We start from the raw sequence: 22,525 nt of genomic DNA, 5'->3' as shown, positions 1-22,525 counted from the left end.
CTGTCTCTCTCTCTCTCCATCTCTCTCCATCTCTCTCTCTCTCTCTCCATCTCTCTCCATCTCTCTCTCCATCTCTCTCTCTGTCTCTCTCTCTCTCCATCTCTCTCCATCTCTCTCTCTCCATCTCTCTCTCTGTCTCTCTCTGGAAAAACAGAACTCGTCTGGAGGTGAAAAGAAGAAACAGTCAGTGATGATAAAACAGGAACCTGATCAACGTCCTCCTCGTCAGATCTGCTTTTCATCGCGTGATGGGGAGAAATGTGAATCTGTTCAGTTTTGCAGATTTACTTTCTGTGAACAAACAACTTGACTCCGACTGACGTCACCTGACAGACAGAAAGAGGACGACGTCTGTAACTTCACATCATGTCCATTATTGTTTCTGCTGCTGATTCAGTCAGATTATTTAATCCTATAAAATCATGGCCAAGTTATAAACTCCTTGACTTTGGTTTAATTTATTACGTCCTGCATTCAGAAAAGTATCATCAGCTCAATACTCAACATATTAGCAGTAAAAGTATCATAATTCAGAAAAATGACCCCTGTGAGAGTCATATTCTCATTAATATATATTCTGAAGCATTGATGATGAATGTTAATACTCTAGTGTAACTGATTCTATATGAAAACATTCTACATTATGTTTTCTATAAACCAAATCTTAATCAGTAACGTAACGAGCAACAAACGTCCAACATTTTATTTTGAAAAGTATTTGAATATATTGAAATATGAAAGTATAAAGAGCAAACTGTACGTCGTATCTGTTTCCACCACCATCTGTGAGATTATGAATCATAATCGTGGTGTTCTTTCTCACCGTTACTCTAATCTCTCCGGTGCACGTGGCCTCGTGTTCCTCTTCTGGTCCGTGACAAATGTGGCGTGTGTTTCATTTTCATGTCATTATCACAGTGAGCACATGGGAACGGAGGAGTGAGCAGGTTCATGTGGGATCATCTCCTCTCCATCTGCGTGGCCGGTCACACGCCCTCCTCCCGCGAGCTGCTTCCCACACTCTGTGATCGAGCCCAACAATGGAAGTGTGTCTGCTCCCACGGAGCCCAGTGTCAGGACGCAGGAACCATCTGGACGCAGGGCGAGGACTTCATCTCCTCAGGGTCCCGTCTCCATTCAAAGAAGCCATTTACAGTTCAGTGTATTAAACGTTAACTGTGTTTATCTGTGTCAAGAAACAAAGACAAGTTTCACGTCTACAAATCTCTGTGTCATTTCTTTCCATTTGGTATATGAATATTATGAAATATTTTCTTTGCTCTGTAAAAACCTCCAGGTCTTAATACGACACTTTTTCCCCCCGTGTCCACTTGAGGAGCATCACTTTCCCACTGACCTCTCTGATGAGTGTCTCACACACACACACACACACACACACACACACACACACACACACACACACACACACCCAAGGGTCCCACCTGTTCTGTGTGACAGCCATTAAATTCACTTGTATTGTCCGGCGGCTCCGAGGCTCCGAGGCTCCTGATTGGCTGCCGAGCGGCGGTTTGAGCAGCATAAAAGCAGCAGCCGAGCGGCACAGAGACGTCTTCTTCTTCTGCTGAACCTCCTCCTCCTGAAGTCGCCAGCACACAGACGGACAGACGGACAGACGGACAGGAAGTGAGACATGTCTCTGTACGCAGACCTCGCTCTTCAGGACAGCGTGAAGGAGCAGCTCTTCAGGTGGGACTCAGCTTCTGGACGCTTGTTTCCTCTGAATTCTGATGAAACGTGTTAATAAGAATAACAGTAATAATAAGAACAATAGTAACAACCTGCCCTCTCTTCTGTCCCTCAGGTGTAAACTCCACATGCTGGAGAGGAAGTGCTGCAGCGGCGTGGAGAAGCTGAAGGCCCTGGTGGGAGAACACCTGCACGCCGGCGCCGGCGGCGGGACGGTCCCGCTGGCAGAACTCCTGGAGAGGACCAAGTCCTTCCTCACGCTGAGGAGAGTTCTGCTGTCGCACGACGGCTACTCCAGATACTCACGGGACATTCTGCGTCTGCTCCCCGACGCAGAGGACGACGTGGCTCCGCTCTGCCTCTGACCGAGGAATCTGTTTCTGTGGGACTGGACTTCTTAACATTCACATCTGTGTGTGTGTGTGTGTGTGTGTGTGTGTGTGCTGAAATGGAAATTCACACAAGGACCGGTGTGGATCTTTTGCCTTATGACCCGAGGAACGTTCCTCTGAGATCTTCTGGATTCAGGAGCTTGTTGAAAAGAACCTGTGTGCTGCTCTGAGTGAGACGATTCTGTGGTTGAGCCACAGATTATCGACCCCGTGAGTTCGACTATGCAGGAAATAGTTGCTGGTTTGTTTGAATATTTTGTACCAGATTTATTCTTCTTATTGTCGAAGGTTTTGCTGATTGACTCCAGTAAAAATCTGCTGAACGTGTGAAGAGAACTCGCGCTGCAGATGAACATTGTGTGATTCACAGTTTGGATATTTGCCTTAATTCTTTGAAGGTTTATTCCTGAACACTCACCTTTCTTCTGAAAAGGGATCTGTTATTATTTCTGTGTATGCCATGTATGCATATGTTGTTTTGTTCATCGTTTGATTTCTATTATTCATCCAAAGTGGATTCAGATCTGTTTTGTTGTTTTTTACAGTTTTGGAAATAAATTGGTTTTTTTTAAAAAGATGCAAATGTTCTCACGTCACCTGATTTACATCAAACACAATTCAACAGAATAACTTTCAGCCAGTGAAAAGATAACGATTATGATTGTTATTATTAGATTGTATTCAGAGTTCTGGTTCCAGAGAGGTGAAGAGAGACCGGGATGTTTCATAAGACTCAGAGTCAGTGGCCTGGTGGCCCGGAGGTCGCGACCCTCGCCCGGCCTTCGCTGCCCTTTGGGACGGAGTCAGAGAAACACACCGTCCACAGCCTGAACCTCCACGTGGTCCAACATCCAGCCACACGTGTGTTGGCCTCGACCGTCAGTCAGATCAGACACTTATCACACGAGCATCACGCCTAGAAACAGAACACAGCACGTATGGAACAAGCCGCCTAGTTACTGGTGTATCCTGATGGGGCCGATCACAGAGCCCCAGACCCCATTGACATGGGGAGAAAGATTATAAATTGTGGCCACAATAAGGTTTAACGTGCCCACGAAATACTAATTGGTGGGTTTGTTTTAATCTCATGCCCATGAATTACCTGGACACCGGTAGAAGCAGGAAGATATCGTGTGCGTCAGGTGGCGTTGTTGTCCCGCGTTAGTCATGCAGTTATTGAATTATGTTTCATATTTTGTCACAACGGACATCCTGAATACCTGCTGACTACGGCTACGTCGTTGGCACAAAGTACTATTTTGTATATTTGGGATGTAATGTCTGGGGAGATGGTTTAATAAGGTCATAACAATGAGGCCGTCCTCCCTCTAATATAAATGTGCCCTTGCTGGACGAAGTCCTGGTCCCATCATGTCCTTTTGCGGCTAAGAAAATATTATTTGAAAAAGAAAAGTGTATTCATGTATTGATGTAAAACCACATTGTGTCGGACGGAAACACTGGCATGAAATAATCTGATCACTGTAACTCGCTGTGTCTGCTGGTGTTTGTCATGTGGTGACATCACTGGTATTGATTATAGATATTGTAGCTCGCAGATGAGAGGTTGAGCCCCGGACCGTCTGATTGGACGTCACACGTGAACACGACCGTGGTGTTTTCTGCTCAGATTTCATTTTGTATCTTCTTCTGTTCTGAAATACATTTTAAAACACGTATTGACAAATGAGACGGGCAAATGTTTTTTCCTTGTTTTTTTCTGGATTGTTTTATTTCGCATCACTTGGCTTGAAGAGAAACATTCATGTCGACTCCTTCACAGAAGGATCAGCGGCTGTCGCTCGCAGAGCGACCACGCAGCTCATTTGATCTTCGACTGATAAAGTCCAGACACATTCGTCACAACGGACGATTTCAACATCAACAATGTGAATATCACAAATAATCTTCAACATGTTCAACATGAATAACTGACGACAACACAGAGGGACATTCCCAGAGGGAACAATAGTAAAGTCTACGTCACAGACGTGACGTCACAGAACGAAACGCGTGACCACTTTCAGAAGTCGCGGTCGACCTGTCGTCTGCAAATATCACAGAAACCAAGAACTGTTGCTTTACAAAAGCTCATAAAAATGAAGAAAATGTCATATTCAAATATCGAAGACTCTTCTTCAGCTTCGGTCCTCGGGAGTCGACCACGGCCTCCAGGGGGCGCCGCTCACCGGCCCCTTGAGCGTGACCGCGGAGCTCGGAGGAGAGAAGTCGGCCTCTCTCAGCTTCTGCTCAGACGAAGAGCGCAGCCGGTCGAGGGTCTTCATCATCATCCCTCTCCTCTGGGGTCGTGTCTTCACCTCCTCCTCCTCCTCGGTCAGGAAGTCTTCCACCTCTCGGACGCACCGGGAGAAACCCCGATCCGCCGAGTCCGCGGCTCGACTCCGCCGCCGCCGCTGCTGCTGCAGCCGTGTCAGGAAGCAAACTGTCATCTCCAGGACGTCTGCTTTCTCCAGCTTGGAGTCTGGCTGCTGTTGGACCAACTCTGGAGCCAGGAGACACTTGAGCTGCTCGATGCTGCTGTTGATTCGCTCTCTGCGTAACTTCTCCACCAGAGGCTTTCTGACCTTGTGGCTCAGAGTCAGATGCTCCTGTGCAGTGATGGTAGGAGCCATGGCTGGATCTGCTCTCTGCTGGCTCCATCCCTCCTATTTATAGTCCCACATCTCCATATGAATGTGTGAGTCTGGGTCCCACTGCACTTTCTCACAGTCCCTCGGCCAATCGCAGAGCTCGGGGGAGACAATGAGGGCTGCTGGACACTGAGTGGAGTTAATGCCTGAGGGACAATGGTGAGATCTCAGGGGAACAGGTGGAGGACTGAGGGTGGATGTGGGAAAGTGGTGACCCTGTAGAGAGCAGGTCTGCTGCCTGATGCTGGACCAAGACTCGTCGCCGCATCACACGTGTGTGAGAGTCACAATCAACGCATCACATTATGATTTTTTAGTCTGAAACCCTCCAGTGGTTCAGATAAGTGATCGGTTGATGGAAAGTCTCAGTTTAACACTGTACAACATCTGCTTCTGATTATTATTTTTTTATCTAGTCATCTTTTGACAAGAGTATGAATGAACATAATTTGGTGTTTATAGCTGCTACATGTGTACAGTAAATTATTAGCAGTTGAATAAGGGGGCGGGAATTACTAAGCTGAAAGAAAGAATGATACGATGTTGTTGAAGCTGCAGTTCATCGTACGTATCTTTCATCTTTAATAAAAATTTTCATGGTTTTCAAGCTTCATCAACAACTGGATGAAGACAGTTCGATCGTGTTTCAGATGAAGCTCCTTCAACTTCCAATCCCTCGTCTCATGAGCAGCATCTGATCAATTCAGGAATGTTTCTCCGTCCCGTCAATACACGTCTGGAATGTGCAGAAGAACAATCTGGATCAAAAGGACACGGGAGCGTTTCGAATGTTTCATTCGTCCTGAAGCGTGACGACATTCCTCTCGTTACAAAAGGTCTGGTAACGACCATTCAGAGGCCGAGAGACAACCGGTCAACTGACTCCATAATTAATGTGATGTGCAACCAGACACACTTCTTTTGTCCCCGGCAGCCGGAGAACGGTCCGAGTGTGGGAACGCCGAGGGAACTCACTCACAGAGTCTCCGAGGGACAAAAGAGTCGCAGCAGACAAAGACGAGCAGGAATTCTTTTCTCCTCGTCTGAGATGTTTGTGTTTGGACTCTCTGGAGGCGACGACGTGAATATTTAATAATACAGAGGTTCTGTAATAGATTTTAAAAATGTGTGGGATGATCTAAATGTAAAAAAAAATTGTTTAACAACAGGATTATTTAACTGGTTATTCTGTTTTATCATAGTATTTGATTTATTTTTATTCATTATAAAATTTTACCGACAAAAATTACGTTTTTCAGAAGTTATGTTAATACTTTACTGCCACTGTTTCATAGTAATCTGTATATATATATATATACATATATATATACAGACTATATATGATCATACTTTACTCAATAACATGATATATAAACATTTGATTATGTAGCAGATATTTATGAGTGTATTTGTCAGAAACAATATTCCTGTAATATAAGACAATGAATGGCAACATTGAGTTTTAATAGTAATAAAATATGTAATTACATACTATAAACAGTAAACTATTCAAATACACAACAACAATTTTTGTATATCTACCTACGATGACAGTATTGTTTAGTATAACAGTTTATGAAATGTTCCCATGCATCAGGGTTGAAATACAGTTTGACCAACAACATGTCATTTAGTTGAATCTGATTAAAATGTAAATACAGTCGGTCGATTGGTGGTTGTGTTGAATCTCAGGTCAAAATATTTGTGTTTGTCTCGTCTGGGGCCCTCGGCCCTCGGGGGCCGGAGCAGGAGCAGGATTAACATTTAACAAGCACAAGTCTATTGTTGAGTGTGGGAACGCTGAGCGAGCAGAGTCACAGTGGAGGTGATTAACATCTTCACCCCGACAAGCTCCGGTCGTCTCACCAGGGAGTCGCCACGCTCCAGGGGGACACCCGCCTCTTCTTCTTCTCCTCTTCTTCTTCTTCTCTTCTTCTTCTTCTCTTCTTCTTCTTCTCTTCTTCTTCTCTTCTCCTCTCTTCTTCTCTTCTCTTCTTCTTCTCTTCTTCTTCTCTTCTTCTCTTCTCTTCTTCTCTTCTTCTTCTCCTCTTCTCCTCTTCTCCTCTTCTTCTCTTCTTCTTCTCTTCTCCTCTCTTCTTCTCTTCTCTTCTTCTTCTCTTCTTCTTCTCTTCTTCTCTTCTTCTCTTCTTCTTCTCCTCTTCTCCTCTTCTTCTCTTCTTCTTCTCTTCTCCTCTTCTTCTCTTCTTCTCCTCTTCTTCTCTTCTTCTTCTCCTCTTCTTCTTCTCCTCTTCTTCTTCTCTTCTCCTCTCTTCTTCTTCTCCTCTTCTTCTTCTCTTCTCCTCTCTTCTTCTCTTCTCTTCTTCTTCTCCTCTTCTCCTCTTCTTCTCTTCTTCTTCTCTTCTCCTCTTCCTCTTCTTCTCTTCTTCTTCTCTTCTCCTCTTCCTCTTCTTCTCTTCTTCTTCTCTTCTTCTTCTCTTCTTCTTCTTCTCTTCTCTTCTCTTCTTCTTCTCTGTCACTGTCTGTCTCCGCTGCCGACTCCACTTCCCCTACGTTTATCACACACACACACACACACACACACACACACACACACACACACACACACACACACACACTATTTAACATGTACAGTTGTTTGTTTGTATTGAATTTGAATTTGTAGTTATTTTCGCGTAGTTTTTTCTGCTGTTGTTTGTTTTTTATCGTGATTCTCACGACTCCTCGTGACTTTCAATTGTCCCTCGGGGACAAATATGTTTTTCTTGATTGATTGATTGACACGTGCCTTTAGAGAAATGTATTTTAAATAAACGTACAAGTGAAGTGACGAACAAGCAGCAGAAGAATCTCCGGACTGAACGAACCAAAGAAAAGGACGAACATTTTAGTTGGATATTAAGACGACAATAAATTCCTGTAACTGTCTATTTCACTTTGAGAGATTTGTGTGTAAATATTGTTAGTAGTTGTAATAATGTATTTTTAGCCAGTTGGTCAGTTTCTCTTCATAACACAGCACATTACATGACTTTACATTATATTCATGGAGCAGACGCTTTTGTCCAAACCGACTTACATAAGTTCATTCAACCATCAAGATATTACTCAAAAGTGCAAGAATCAATATACGTGAATATCTGTCAAAGAGGCAAAAACAGCTTCAAGTGCTCATTTTAGATTTTTTATTTTAATTTTAATAATGAATTCATCAATTCATTTAATGAGCAATATTTAAAACAGTTAAAACAGGAACAATAGTTACAAATGAAGCATTCGCATCATGTGACCTGTGCTCACTGTTCTCCAGCACATTGCACTGTTGTAAATTATGATCTTGTGTACGTTGACCTTAACATTGATGACTCTGAACATGTGATGATCACAGTCATGGATCCAGCATCAGGCCGCAGATCCTCCTCTTTCCCACGTCTGTCTCCACCTGTTCCCTCACATGATCCAACCATTGTCCCCGAGACATTAACCTCATTCAGGGTGTTGCTGCTCCATAAAGCCCATTGTCTCCCCCGAGCTCTGCGATTGGCCGAGGGACTGTGAGAAAGTGCAGTGGGACCCAGACTCACACATTCATATGGAGATGTGGGACTATAAATAGGAGGGATGGAGCCAGCAGAGAGCAGATCCAGCCATGGCTCCTACCATCACTGCACAGGAGCATCTGACTCTGAGCCACAAGGTCAGAAAGCCTCTGGTGGAGAAGTTACGCAGAGAGCGAATCAACAGCAGCATCGAGCAGCTCAAGTGTCTCCTGGCTCCAGAGTTGGTCCAACAGCAGCCAGACTCCAAGCTGGAGAAAGCAGACGTCCTGGAGATGACAGTTTGCTTCCTGACACGGCTGCAGCAGAGAAGACCGATGAAGACCTGGGACCAGCTGCAGTCGGACTTCTCTCCTCTGAGCTCCACGCTCCAGGCTCCAGTCCACAGCGCCCCCTGGAGGCCGTGGTCCTCTCCTACACACTGAGACCAGCGGCGAGTTGTTACCGTTGTTTTCAGACGGAGAACTCTGAAGGGTTTTCACGTCCTGTTGGACTGATGTTGTCTTTCGTGTGGAAAGCTTGTGTTCGAAGTTCACCTTCGTCCGTTTCTCAAAGTGAAGAGGAACATCTTGTATTCTATGAATAACATTCTGCTGTGGATTTGTTATCAGTATGTTGGAAAAGTGTTCTTTTTCCACGTGCATCTACTTGAATGTCTATTTCTACAATGTAGAAGATTATTGACCATGTTGGGTCTTGAAGGTCTTGAAGTCGACTCTTCTCTCATCAACTTGTTTGACGTTTGTCAGCAGCTTATTACTCGTGTAAATCTGAACGTTCATTTCTTTCAGTGTGAGACAGTTGGTTCACTTTGTTTGAACTGTGATTCCTTGTATTTCTTTATGAAATTGTTTTTTAATACTTTGTCTTGGATTTCAAGTTTTGCTGTGATGCATCATCACCAGTGTCTCTGTGGAGGCACAGAAATGAAATGTGACCTTTATTCTCTTTGAATAAAAAACACGTCAACTGCATCATGAGTCATTTGATTCTTCACACTCATACATATTAAGAAAATCCAATCGTAATGGATTGTTGACTTTGTCTCCATGAACGGATCAGAGTTCATGTTTGACGTCTATTGATCAGTTTAATGTGCTTTAATGTAGTTTTAACATGCAACTGAACCCATAACTGTACAAACAGTTTTGTATTCTCTGTCCATCTCAATATCTCAGGTCTCATATTCTCTCTGCTCTATGATCTGACATCATCACACACAAGGTGTTTTCCCTTTTACCAACTCTCCATCCAAACTTGATCACTGAGTGAAATATTCACAACAAAGACTTCCTGTATTTGAAGGCACCATCCCGTCATCAAATAGAAATATTCTACATGTTCTCATGCAGAGTTGTCAAATATATTTCCTCAACATTTATTTTAACACATATTCAGTATATCTACGGAAACTCTGTCTTCTCCAAAGTCTTTTTGGCTCAAAGCTGAATTAGATTCAAACTATGTATTAGCAAAAATCTGAGCAAGGTTTTGTTCTGGGAATTCTATGATAAGTGCTGTAGAAATAAAGTTATTAATGAAGTCATTACAGTTTATGTACTCTGAGAACTCTCAGTGTACATAAACCACAGATTCATTTACATGTTTTATTGTTTGATGAACTAAAGAAACTATATTTTGTGAGTTTGTTAGTGGCTGCATGGAGCCATTCCAACACGCATATATGCACAAGAAAGAACCATGTCACGATGTATCAAATTTCACCAGACCAGACGTGTGTGTGTTTTAGAGCGTTTGGTCTCGAACGTGGGTCGATAGACAGCGAACGATCAAAATCCTCAGAAGTGCAGTTCGGTGATCAGGTCCTGAAACTGTGAACGAACCTTTACACGATCACAGTAAATCCTCCCTTTGTGATGATTGTAATGTTCATTTTCATTTCTTTTCAAATGAAACTCTCTTAGAGAGGTGTTGATCGACTGCACTTGCTCCAACAAAGAGTTGAATCATCAGCTGTTTGACATAGTTTCAATAAAGAAACATTGTAAACTTTATGACAGGTGTTTGTTCATTAGTTGGAGCTGGTCAGCTGATGCTGCCTTCAGGTGCTACTCGGAAGATCCTACTTCCCAATAGAAAAAACAAGTCAAGGTAATAATTTTGAACAGCTCAATCAGACTACAGTCCATTTGTTATGGATAGAACGATTAATATCATTCGTATATGTCAAGTTAGGTGAACATAGATTACAGATTAAAATTATGTAGACAAACAACAGCTAATACTTGTTGCACTGTTAAAAAATATGAAATACTCTATACAGAGCAGTAGCGGTAGTTGCACATGGAGAATAAATATAAATATTGCACAGTTGATTATTGCACTTTTGTACCAGTGAAGTATTCTTTGAAGTGGTTGAGTCCTGTGTGTGTGTGTGTGTGTGTGTGTGTACTCTAATAATTCTGGTTGTTTCTAATAAAATAAATACTGCTCTATAGCCTACATGATCGGAGGTCATTTGAATTATTTTTTTAATATTGAATTTGATGTGTTCTCTTCCTAGTTTATCTTCCTGCTGATATTTTTGGACAATAACTAATGACATGCTCTACTGTTCCTTGACTATAACAGTGCTCACACATACCAGTTTCGTGTTGTATTGTGCGTACTATTTAATCCCGTATTCCCAAATCTCATTCTCGAAATTTTGTCCTCTTCCTTTTTCATTCCTGAGGCGGCGTTCATGTGGAACTTTCAAGTCGGCAACGCGTAAATCCCATTATTCCGATATGACTTGAAGGCAGCATTAGATTCTTGTTTGTGTTTACACGACCACGCCCACTCCTCAGACTTGTACGTCAGTGGTGATTGGACGGCGGGGAGGGGGGGTGTTACGCACGCACGCACGCAGGCAGCGTCACTCCGTTGCCGACCATGGCGGAATGTGGTCGCGCTGACAGCAGCTCGACAACGCACACGATGGACAAGAGCATCACGCTGCCGCCGGACGAGATCTTCCGCAACCTGGAGAACGCCAAGCGCTTCGCGATAGACATAGGTACCCGGAAGTGTCTGCGTCCGCCCCGCCGCCTGCGTCACTTGTTGTTGCTAACGCCGCTAACGCCTCCTCACGGAGGCTCTTTAAAGTTCACCAGACGACGCTGTTGTCCGCGACACTCCGTCGACGTGTTGAACAGTTCGTCCGCTCGCGGTTGTTTGTCTCGTGAAGTCGACGTGTTCAACTTCAACCGCTACAGCAGCGGCGTTAGCTGCTAGCTACAGCAGCTAGCCTGTGTTAGCATCACGTCGCCGCAGTTAAGCTCTGGGTCCTAGCGCCAGTTGACTTCGTCTTCTCCTCTCCAACAGGTGGGTCTCTAACTAAACTCGCCTACTACTCAACTGTGCAGCACAAAGTGGCCAAAGTCAGATCCTTCGAGCAGAATGCAGAGGTGAGTGTCATTATTATTCATATTAATGATCATAATAATAATATTATTAGTTGTTTACAGCCATCTGGGGGATCCTGTCCTGCCAGGTTTCCCTACATGCCATCAAACTTTGTGCACTTTCCTTTCTCTCTGTGACAGAGCTGCAACTAATCCATTCATCTGTCGACTATGTTAGTTAGTTAGTAGTTGTTTGGTTCATAAAATGGTGAAACATGTCGACCGTGTATCCACAAACCCTGAGATGATGTTTTGTTTTGTCCACACACCAAAGATCTTCAGTCCCCTGTCACAGAGGAGCAGAGAAACCAGAACATATTCACATTGAAGAAGCTGAAATCAGAGAATTTTGACTTTTTTCCCCATAAAAACTACTTGATCCAATTCATTGATTATCAAAAAAGTTGGCGATTAGTTTGCGAGTGACTGTCAGGACACGGTGACGACGTGTTCGCCCTCTCCTCTGTGTCCTCGTGTTCATCCTCCTCAGGCTGCCGGCGACAAGCTGTACGAGATCTCTGAGCAGGAGGAGGTGACCGCGCGTCTGCACTTCATCAAGTTCGAGAACGCGTACATCGAAACGTGCCTGGACTTCATCAGAGACCACCTGGTCAACACGGGCACCAAAGTCATCAAGGCCACCGGCGGAGGAGCGCACAAGTTCAAGGAGCTCATCGAGAGGAAGCTCGGACTCAAGTGAGTCAGCACACACACACACACACACACACACACACACACACACACACACACACACTGTCGGGGAAAAGTCCAAAGATCCACGTGCACAGCAGTGATTCTCCTGGAGGATCGATCACACCAGGGCTGACTCCATTTATTCAATAAACATTTGACAAAGCAACAGAAGTTTCACTGTACGTAATGATTCACCTGCACGTGGACAAAATGGCGTCTCTCTCTCTCTCCCTCCCTCTGTGGCAGAGTGGACAAAGAGGACGAGATGACCTGTCTCATCAGGGGCTGTAACTTCGTGCTGAGGAACATTCCCCACGAGGCGTTCGTGTACGCCAAGCACGCCGACTCGGAGTTCCGCTTCCAGACCACGCATCCCGACATCTTCCCGTACCTGCTCGTCAACATCGGCTCCGGCGTCTCCATCGTCAAGGTGACGACCAAACGTCGGAGTTGTGTGTCGTTTTTTTGGGGGGTGAAATAAGTTTTTAGAATAACTGTGAAACTTTGAGTCTTATAAATGAGGACATTTCAGCAGCAGTTTTAATAATTCAAGTGACGATCTAAGATTTTCTTGGTCATTATCATATTTTATCCACATTATGAGAAAGAAAATGTGTTAAATATAGAACACATTGCAGAATAAAGCTGTTTCACATACTAAAATCTGCAAAAGGAGCAAATGAAAAATATCTTCAAAGCTGTTTTCAGACGTGAAAATGTCCAGAAAATTGTTTCTGGACATTTTCCAGAGTTTGCCGTTCACCTGTGGATTTTTCAGAGTCAGACACAGAACATTTCCAGAACATTCAGGCGTCGAGTGTCATCTGGGAAGAGCGTTCACTCTGTAAATTTTACTCGTGGGTTGGCGGGAAATGTTCATTTGCATTCTCACATCCCCCCCCCCTCCGGAAAAGTTCTGGAAAATGTCTGGACGTCAGTGCCTGTCTGTTGCAACTCTTTGATAAACAATATACATATATCTACATAACATCTGTTCTGTCTCTGTCTCTACGATACGATACGTCACATGACTCGGAGAAACAAGCTTCTTCCTGTTTCTGATCGCACGTCTCCTTCACTTCCTCGTCCACAGGTGGAGTCAGAGGACAAGTTTGAGCGAATCGGAGGAAGCTCGATAGGCGGAGGGACGTTCTGGGGCCTCGGAGCTTTGCTCACCAAAACAAAGGTATCTCACATTTCATGTCAGACTTTTAATATTTGTTACGTTATCAAAGACTTGACAACCGTCTGATGTCCGGTAGAGATTTGACGAGTTGCTCCAGTTGGCCTCGAAGGGTCAACACGCGAGCGTGGACATGCTGGTCAGAGACATCTACGGAGGATCGTACGGCTCTCTGGGTCTGACCGGAGATCTCATCGCCAGCAGCTTCGGGAAATCTGCCACCGCCGACAAAGGTGACGCCTCCGCTCACCGACGCACTTCACTGTGGTGTCGTACTGTACGTGTCCAGGTTACTGTACAATCTGCTGTTCGTTCAGTCTGTTTTAGATTAGATGATTTTTCAGTCTGTAGCGAAATGAACTGACGACCTTTGACCCAGTTCCTCTGAGGCTCCATGTGCTGGTGACATTCCAGAGAAATTCCCAGTTACAGTCCACCTGCAGATCCTGGACCGCTCTTATTGAAGCTTCATGATTTATATGAAAATCTGGAAATGTTGAATTTTTGTGGTGGTTATGGTTTATTCATTTACGAACAGTTAAAGAGAAGGTTTGAGTTTCTAAGATGTTTCTCAATTTAAATACTGACCATGAGTTTAGAACAATTGCTGCCAGACTCTTATTGATATCTTGGTGTGAGTGTGTTAATATTCCCTCTGCTGTGACTGACAGGGTTTTCTAAAGAGGACATGGCCAAGAGTTTGCTCCACATGATCAGCAACGACATCGGGCAGCTGGCCTGTCTGTACGCCAAGCTCCACAACCTGTCCCGAGTTTACTTCGGAGGCTTCTTCATCCGAGGTCACCCGGTCACCATGCACACCATCACCTACAGCATCAACTTCTTCACCAAGGCGAGTCACACACACACACACACACACACACACACACACACACACACACACACACACATGTAGAGAACACAAAGTTCTCCATGTGTCTCTTATCAGCTGAACTTTGACCTTCAAGGCCAGATGTTAAAGTTCTTATCTCTCTTTGTCCCGTGGCTGCAGGGGGAAGTTCAGGCCTTGTTCCTGAGACATGAAGGATACCTCGGAGCCATCGGAGCGTTTCTTAAAGGAGCAGAGGAAGATAGTAAGAAAAAACAAATGCCCACTGTGGTTTTCACACATGAACTCCAGAAAATAGCGTCCAGACATTTTCCAGAATTCGGCGTTCACATATGAAGAGCTCAGCAGGAAACACAGTCAGAAAATCAGCAGATTAATTGATAATGAAATGAATCGTTAGTTGCAGCTCTAGTCAGGAGCAACATTTCTGGACATTTGCGTTCTCGCATGAATTGAAGCAACTGCCGATGCAGCAGAGAGAAGAAATGCTTCTCAGGAAGACCAGTACAAGAATGAGAAAATATCATTATAACCAATGTGACCGAATGATTTTGACCTTTCATAAAGATTGAATGTACTTTAATGCAAATGTTCATTTCCCTCTCAGATCCAAACCAGTACAGTTGGGGGGAGAATTATGCCGGAAGCTCCGGCCTGATGAGCGTTTCTCCAGAAATGAATCCGATGCAGCGAGCTCGCAGTGGAACGGTGAGTCTCCACAGGACGTGGTCACATATGAACCTGTAGCTTCAAACCTCCTTTTATTCCTCCCGTGTTGATCTGTGAAACTTCTCTTTCTGTGGAAACACCAGCACCACTCAGTGAATCCACATCAGTCTCATGATCTTTCTTTTCATTTCCTCCTCACACTCATGTGTCTTCAGTTTGCTGTGAGTATCTCCGCCCGCTCGACTCGTGTGCTCTGGTTTGACGGCGTCGCTGCTGCTCGATGTGTTTTCTGATGTCAGTCAGACGTTAGTCCAGTTGAACAAAGACACGTCAGACCTGAGAGCAGGAATCTGCTGCTTATTAAAACATTTGATAAGAAGATGGACGGTGTTTGATTTCCTCTGAGCCTTTAACACTTTGCACTTTGCTTTTTGTTTTTTCGATTTCTAAACTGGCAGAATGTGACGCAGGATCCCGACCGATGTGTGCGTTGAGTCTTTCACTGACACAGACCTGCATTTGCTAATATACGCTGATATGATTTTTTTTTAAAATCCATTTCTGCATATTTTTGTCGTCTTTTTCTTTAAATGGTTATTTATAATAAGATAATATAGTTTGATGACAACATCTTAGGAATCGTTGCCTATTTTCTTCTTCTCCCTTCAAACATATCAGCCAGAATATCAGTAAATTACATTCTTTTACTCCTTAGTCAGAAACATTGGCCTCAAAGATTCCATCCATACGTTCATGTATCTAATTTAACTTTATGTATTGGTCGGGCTGCAGTGACCCCTGACCCTCTGATGGACTGTTGGTCCTCTACTTTCTTCTTCTCTCCACGAGGAACAAATACGAGCACAACTACCACAGTGTTGCTAGGAAACAGAAAGAACATTGTGAAATGCATCGTAGAATAAATAATTCAAACTGAAATAGTCTTTGAACACTGAGGAGAAGCTCGATCCATCACGTGTCTTCTCTGTTGTGTAGTTTGACATGTTGGAGATGGATCGTCTGGAGCGGCAGCTGGTGAATCTGCCTCTGCTGCAGGACCCGTCCTCCTACATCCCCGACACCATGGACCTGACGGAGGACGCGCTGGCCCGCGAGTACTGGCTCTCCTGCTTCGAGGAGGCGCTGGACGGGGTAGGACAAAGACGAGGTTTACAGTCAGCATGTACAGGAAAGATTAAATCCTTTAAAGAAAAAGAAAAGGATCAGTTTTCAGTTCTCTCTGCCTCCTCTGATTGGTCAGTGTCTGGACTGTTTGGCTCAAAGCTAAATTTAACATTTCATGTTGTCGTCGTTCAGAATTTGAGGTTATGAGTACGGTGGCCCCGAGGGTCAAAGCACAACAACGTTCTATAAAACATAAAGACCTTTCTGAAAACAACAAACATGACGGCGTTCTGGATAAACATGAAAGTCCAGAAAAAAATAACGGCGTTCTGGAAAAACATGACAGTCCAGAAAAAAATAACGGCGTTCTGGAAAAACATGACAGTCCAGAAAAAAATAACGCCGTTCTGGAAAAACATGACAGTCCAGAAAACATAACGGCGTTCTGGAAAAACATGACAGTCCAGAAAAAAATAACGGCGTTCTGGAAAAACATGACAGTCCAGAAAAAATAACGGCGTTCTGGAAAAACATGACAGTCCAGAAAAAATAACGGCGTTCTGGAAAAACATGACAGTCCAGAAAAAATAACGGCGTTCTGGAAAAACATGACAGTCCAGTAAACATGACGGCGTTCTGGAAAAACATGACAGTCCAGAAAAAAAATAACGGCGTTCTGGAAAAACATGACAGTCCAGAAAACATGACGGCGTTCTGGAAAAACATGACAGTCCAGAAAACATGACGGCGTTCTGGGAAAACATGACAGTCCAGAAAAAATAACGGCGTTCTGGAAAAACATGACAGTCCAGAAAAAAATAACAGCGTTCTGGAAAAACATGACAGTCCAGAAAAAAATAACAGCGTTCTGGAAAAACATGACAGTCCAGAAAACATGACGGCGTTCTGGAAAAACATGACAGTCCAGAAAACATGACGGCGTTCTGGAAAAACATGACAGTCCAGAAAACATGACGGCGTTCTGGAAAAACATGACAGTCCAGAAAACATGACGGCGTTCTGGAAAAACATCACAGTCCAGAAAACATGACGGCGTTCTGGGAAAACATGACAGTCCAGAAAAAATAACGGCGTTCTGGAAAAACATGACAGTCCAGAAAACACGACAGTCCAGGCTATGGAAAGGGAGGGACAACACTTCTAATTTGTGAATGGATAGAACCTGAGGTTGTGACTTTAAGTTGTTATTGTTTGGAGAGTTTCTTATTTTCATATTCATATAAAAAGGAACTAATCCCAGAAATGGACCAGCTGTTTGGTGTTTACCGGTCAGCGTCTGCAATGAGATGAATTGGTTTTCTGATTTTTGGAAACTCTTCTCGCGGCCCGTGTGTTTTCCGGAGGTCGTGAACTCGTCACGTTATTGTTCCTGTGTGTTTCCTCCGAGCAGGTGGTGAAGCGAGCCGTGGCGAGCCAGCCCGACATTCCCGAGGCCATCGAGCGATCCGAGAAGTTCCGTCAGAAATACAGACACAAGCTTCAGACCCTTCGCCAGCAGCCATTGTAAGAACCGCCTGAACTCCTGCTCGGTTAGACTGGAACGTTTCTGTTAGTCCACTCAAACTCAACTTCTCTTCTAATCGTCTGCGTTAGCTTCATGTTTCATGTCTTCATATCTGCTGAGTGACGACGTTCTCTGTCGAGGGACGTTAACATGTTGATCTGTTAACCAGCTTGGAATCTGTTGTCTCAGGCTACGTCCACACTAACACGGTACATAACCATTTTCATTGTCGGGGGAATTTCTGTCCCCACTTTTAAAATGTCTAGTTGCACCATCGATTTCCTTTGTCCTATATTTACTGAACTATTTCCATGGAGACAGACATTCTGTCTTTGAGATGACGACGTGTGATTCTCAGAGTTAAATACGTCTCTCTGACTGCGACAGGCAGGTTATTGAGACATCATGCACTGAACACTTGTTGATCTGTATAACGAAACAGAAATCTCCTCAATATTTTGAGCTTTTGTTATAAATACTTCTGCTCTAGCAGTTAATGTTTCCACTACAGTCGTACGCTGGTTATGTTCAGGCTGCTGTAAAAAGGAAGTTGATCGTCGGTTTGTTCCTCAGTTGCAAAAATACTGCAAACCAGGAAGAGAAATGTTGATTTCTTGACTTGGACTGACGCCGAGGTGGAAGTGTTGGTGTTAGCGACGCTCGGCGTTCAACACTGGTCGTCAGGTCATCACTGATGAGAACCTGTCTGGGAGTGAATGCGGGTGTGGAAGTTTTCAATGTAAAAAACAAGGACATGTGCGTCGTTCTGCATTTTAAAACCCAAACGTAGCGGTGGTGTGGATGTAGCCTCGACGGTACCAGTGATTGATCAGATGTTCAGAAACTAGTTCCATGTTTTTTTTAATATCACAATGTTCTCTTCTTCTCTGTGTGTGTGTGTGTGTGTGTGTGTGTGTGTGTGTGTGTGTGTGTGTGTGTGTGTGTGTGTGTGTGTGTGTGTGTGTGTGTGTGTGTGTGTGTGTGTGTGTGTGTGTGTGTGTGTGTGTGTGTGTGTGTGTGTGTGTGTGTGTGTGTGTGTGTGTGTGTGTGTGTGTGTGTGTGTGTGTGTCTCTCTCTCTCTCTGTGGCTAACGTAGCGTGCTTCTCTTCTCACCCAGTGCGTACGGATCCCTCACTGTCAGAAGTCTGTTAGACACCAGGGAACACTGTTTAAACGAGTTCAACTTCCCTGACCCCTACTCCAAGGTCTGACTCTGTTCTCGCTCATCATCTCATGTTTTCATACACAGTTTCATCATAACCATGTGACCTGTTGGCCGTATATCTCTGCTGTGTGTCAGATCAAACAGAGGGAGAACGACATGGCCCTCAGGTATTACCAGAAGGCCGTGAAGTCCCTGGAGCAGCTGAGCTGGGAGCAGAGGCAGTTCGCCCTGGTGCGGGGCGTCCTGGCCGGGAACGTGTTCGACTGGGGAGCCAAGGCCGTGTCGGAGTGAGTGGGCAGAGACTCTCTAACATTAAAAATCTCAATCTCAGATTGTGGAAATCGACTTCCTGTTTCTTCCGTATTCCGTGACTCAGCATTACTCAAACATTTACCTTCTTTGTGTTTGCATTAATCACGTTTGCATATTTTGTCTTCGTCGGTTCCCTCAGCGTCCTGGAATCTGATCCAGAGTTCGGCTTTGATGAGGCGAAGCGACAGCTGGAAGGTAAGGGAGTGAGGCGTTCAGGCTCCGTACAGAGTTCAGTGTTTTATTTCCTGTGTTAACGGCAGATTATTTAAAATACACGTGTGAATGTGAAAGATTTTCTTTGATTTATTTACCTGTGAACCTTCTTAACTTTGCTGTGAAGACGTCGCACCTACTTCTGTACTTTCATATCTTCTAATGTCCTTTTTACACATAATAATGATAATAATAATAATAATTCCTTGTGATCGTGTGTTTCAGAGCGACCGTGGCTCGTTGATTCCTACGACCAGTGGCTGCAGAGACTAAAGGTCCGACTGAGTTTTCATTTTCATAACGGTCACTTGACAACACACACACACAGTCAGAAACTTTTAAGTACCAGGCATGATTATAACACAAAAACAACAGTAGTATTGCTTCTCCGATCAGAGCTCACTCCGTCCCGCTCTTCTCTTGCAGGGTCCTCCTCACAAGTGTGCCTTGTTTTTCGTAGATAACAGCGGAGTGGACATCATCCTCGGGGTGATGCCGTTTGTCCGAGAGCTTCTCTCTCGGGGAACAGAGGTGAGGAGGAGGAGCCACGACATCACACCTCACGTCTGATATAATGTTGATTAATAAATATGACGTCCTCTCTACCGTCCGTCCGTCCTCAGGTGGTGTTGGCCAGTAACTCTGGTCCGGCGCTAAACGACGTAACCAACGGAGAACTACAAATACTGACAGAGAGAATCGCTGCGATGGATCCGGTGATTCAGTGAGTAACAAAGAAAATATTAATTACTGTCTGATCTTGTGAATTACACCTGAAACTCTTTTGAACACTGAATGTGTCCTGTGACCTCTGACCTGTTGTTGTGGTTCTAGTGACCTCTGACCTGTTGTTGTGGTTCCTGTGACCTCTGACCTGTTGTTGTGGTTCTAGTGACCTCTGACCTGTTGTTGTGGTTCTAGTGACCTCTGACCTGTTGTTGTGGTTCCTGTGACCTCTGACCTGTTGTTGTCCTGTGACCTCTGACCTGTTGTTGTGGTTCCTGTGACCTCTGACCTATCGTTGCAGGGCCGGTCTGAGGGACGACAGGTTGACGCTGGTCCAGAGCGGCTCCAGTTCTCCTTGTCTTGATCTGAGGTCGGTTATTTGGATTTTTAAAAAAAGTCATATTCAGCCTCTGTTAATACAACATGATAACTATTTTTGATAATCGATTAATCGGTTCGAGTAGTTTTTATGAAAGAAAAAGTCAAAATTCTCTGATTTCAGCTTCTCAAATGTGAATATGTTCTGGTTTCTTTGCTCCTCTGTGACAGTGAACTGAATATCTTTGGTGTGGACAAAACAAAACATCATGTTTAGGTTTTGGGAAACATGGTCGATATTTGTCACAATTTTATGAACCAAACAACTAATCTATTGATCGAGAAAATAATGGACGGATTAATCGATAATCAAAATAATCGTTACTCGTTGCAGCATTACTCGAGACTCTCTCCCTACTAACTGTTAATCTGTCTCCTGCTACATAATTAAAATCAAGTTAATGGTGATGAACTAACTGTTGGAAGAGGAGAAGTTTATTCTACTCGACACATTTTCCCCTCGAAAAAGCTTTTGCTGGAAATTTATTTAAAAAACGAACAAACTCAAAATTCAGACATAAATTTTGAAAATAATGTTTACACAAAGTTTTCTATTTATTATTCTAGAAACTGAAACTTTCACAGATTATTTACACACAAAGCCAGAAATCTGAATCTGTACGGTCGTTATAGGAACAAAGATGTTTTTCATTAATCCGCAGCCGTCTGGACAAAGTTCTGGCGATGGTGGTGCGCGAGCGTCAGACGGACCTGGTGATCATCGAGGGGATGGGCCGAGCGCTTCACACCAACTACTACGCCCGGCTGAGCTGCGAGAGCCTCAAGACGGCCGTCATCAAGAACTCGTGGCTCGCCGAGCGGCTCGGAGGGAAACTGTTCAGCGTCGTCTTCAAGTACGAGGTGCCGCCCGGGAAACCGAGTCAGGAGGACTCCTCGGCGCCGTCGACGCCCTCGTGAGCCGGACGGCGCTCTGCGCTTTCAGCAGGACACGACGACGACGCGACTTGGAGGTCGAGCGACCGGCGGCGACCAGCCGGAGCTATGAATGTATGGACGCCGGTCTTGTGCTGGACGGTTTTTAAAAAGACGATCGTTCACAGGGAGGTTTTTACATTTTTGTTGATTTTAGTGCAGGTTTCATTTCATAAAAAGAATCATTGTTGCTTTCTGTACAATCACTTAGTTCCTGTGTGTGTGTGTGTGTGTGTGTGTGTGTGTGAGAGAGTGAGTGCGAGCGAGCGAGCTTTTAGCGGCAACACATTTTTCATAAAGTCTAATTAACGTGCCTTGAGTTTGATGCGATAAAAGCGTCATTTACTGCTTTGAATTCCCGTTGAGCTGCACAACGATTCACACGTCTGCTTGAGTTTTCCCACCAGCCGTCGACGAGGAAACATCCACAGATTCCAGACGGATTTATCTCCGTCACTCCCCGGGGGGAAACGTGGTTCAGTGGGAGAAGCTGCACTTTATTTATCACTGTTAGATTCAAGAGGCGTGTTCCTCGTGTTCCTCCACCAGGGGGCGGTGTTCTACTGTGTTGTAACACATTTCCCAAATCGTTCCTACAATGTGTAAATCAGATGCTGCGTATTTCAGGTTCAATATAATATATTAACTGTCTCAGATCAGAGTCGTCGCCGAGCTGCATCAGGCTAAACGCACAGTAATTATTCATGTACAGTTACACACGTTAACATGTACAGTTACTGACTAATTAACATGTACAGTAACACACTTTCAACCCATCATGAGGCAATAAATCCTGTCACTCGGCCTGAGGCCGAAGAGGCAGATTTAAAAAAAAAAAAATCTGAAATCGTGGATTAGATTTGAAAAGTCTTGATTTGGTGTGAAAACATTTTCAGTTTGCTCGACATGTGGATTCACATTGCAATACTGTAGTTAACTGTACATATATATGTGACATATACATGCATACTTGTACATAAATATGTATGTATATAAATATATATAAATAATCCATTTGCATCACTTCACCAAGCACAATTTTATGGACAATCAGTTTTAATTAAACGGTTAAAACCTG

The 22,525-nt window shown here is 44.1% G+C and overlaps 4 protein-coding genes across 5 annotated transcripts in view; 3 read left to right on the top strand and 1 right to left on the bottom strand.

Moving 5' to 3' along the window:
• Positions 1-9,242, top strand: part of LOC118309742 (transcription factor HES-5-like) — a 12,774-nt gene extending 3,532 nt beyond the window's left edge. The window contains exon 2 of the mRNA XM_047332939.1: positions 8,669-9,242. Within this exon, the coding sequence (XP_047188895.1) occupies positions 8,669-8,693 (25 nt within the window). The 3' untranslated portion in view covers positions 8,694-9,242. The remainder of the gene's footprint in view (positions 1-8,668) is intronic.
• LOC118309740 (transcription factor HES-5-like) lies at positions 3,811-4,841 on the bottom strand. Its single transcript, XM_035632204.1, has one exon. The coding sequence runs from the start codon at positions 4,733-4,735 to the stop codon at positions 4,241-4,243; it is 495 nt and encodes a 164-aa protein (XP_035488097.1). The 5' UTR covers positions 4,736-4,841; the 3' UTR covers positions 3,811-4,240.
• Positions 8,257-9,242, top strand: LOC118309743 (transcription factor HES-5-like). Its single transcript, XM_035632209.2, has one exon. It carries the CDS (start codon positions 8,361-8,363, stop codon positions 8,691-8,693), a length of 333 nt encoding a protein of 110 aa, XP_035488102.1. The 5' UTR covers positions 8,257-8,360; the 3' UTR covers positions 8,694-9,242.
• A 1,862-nt stretch (positions 9,243-11,104) lies between these two features.
• pank4 (pantothenate kinase 4 (inactive)) lies at positions 11,105-22,525 on the top strand. Of its 2 annotated transcripts, XM_035632193.2 has the most exons (20): positions 11,105-11,287; positions 11,596-11,678; positions 12,166-12,371; positions 12,615-12,798; positions 13,462-13,554; positions 13,631-13,784; positions 14,223-14,404; positions 14,564-14,645; positions 15,009-15,109; positions 15,286-15,291; positions 16,067-16,222; positions 17,607-17,719; positions 18,838-18,925; positions 19,021-19,172; positions 19,337-19,392; positions 19,636-19,685; positions 19,837-19,941; positions 20,034-20,134; positions 20,438-20,506; positions 21,177-22,525. In XM_035632193.2, the coding sequence occupies exons 1-20, from the start codon at positions 11,164-11,166 to the stop codon at positions 21,430-21,432; spliced, it is 2,361 nt and encodes a 786-aa protein (XP_035488086.2). In that variant the 5' UTR covers positions 11,105-11,163; the 3' UTR covers positions 21,433-22,525. The 2 variants fall into 2 exon arrangements, with proteins under 2 accessions (XP_035488086.2, XP_035488087.2); XM_035632194.2 differs by lacking the exon at positions 15,286-15,291 and having other exon boundaries at positions 11,106-11,287.

This window comes from Scophthalmus maximus, chromosome 6, assembly GCF_022379125.1.
Source record: "Scophthalmus maximus strain ysfricsl-2021 chromosome 6, ASM2237912v1, whole genome shotgun sequence".
Classification (NCBI taxonomy): Eukaryota; Metazoa; Chordata; class Actinopteri; order Pleuronectiformes; family Scophthalmidae; genus Scophthalmus; species Scophthalmus maximus.
Note: the sequence above shows the minus strand (reverse complement) of the source record. Positions and strands in the feature narration are given on the sequence as shown.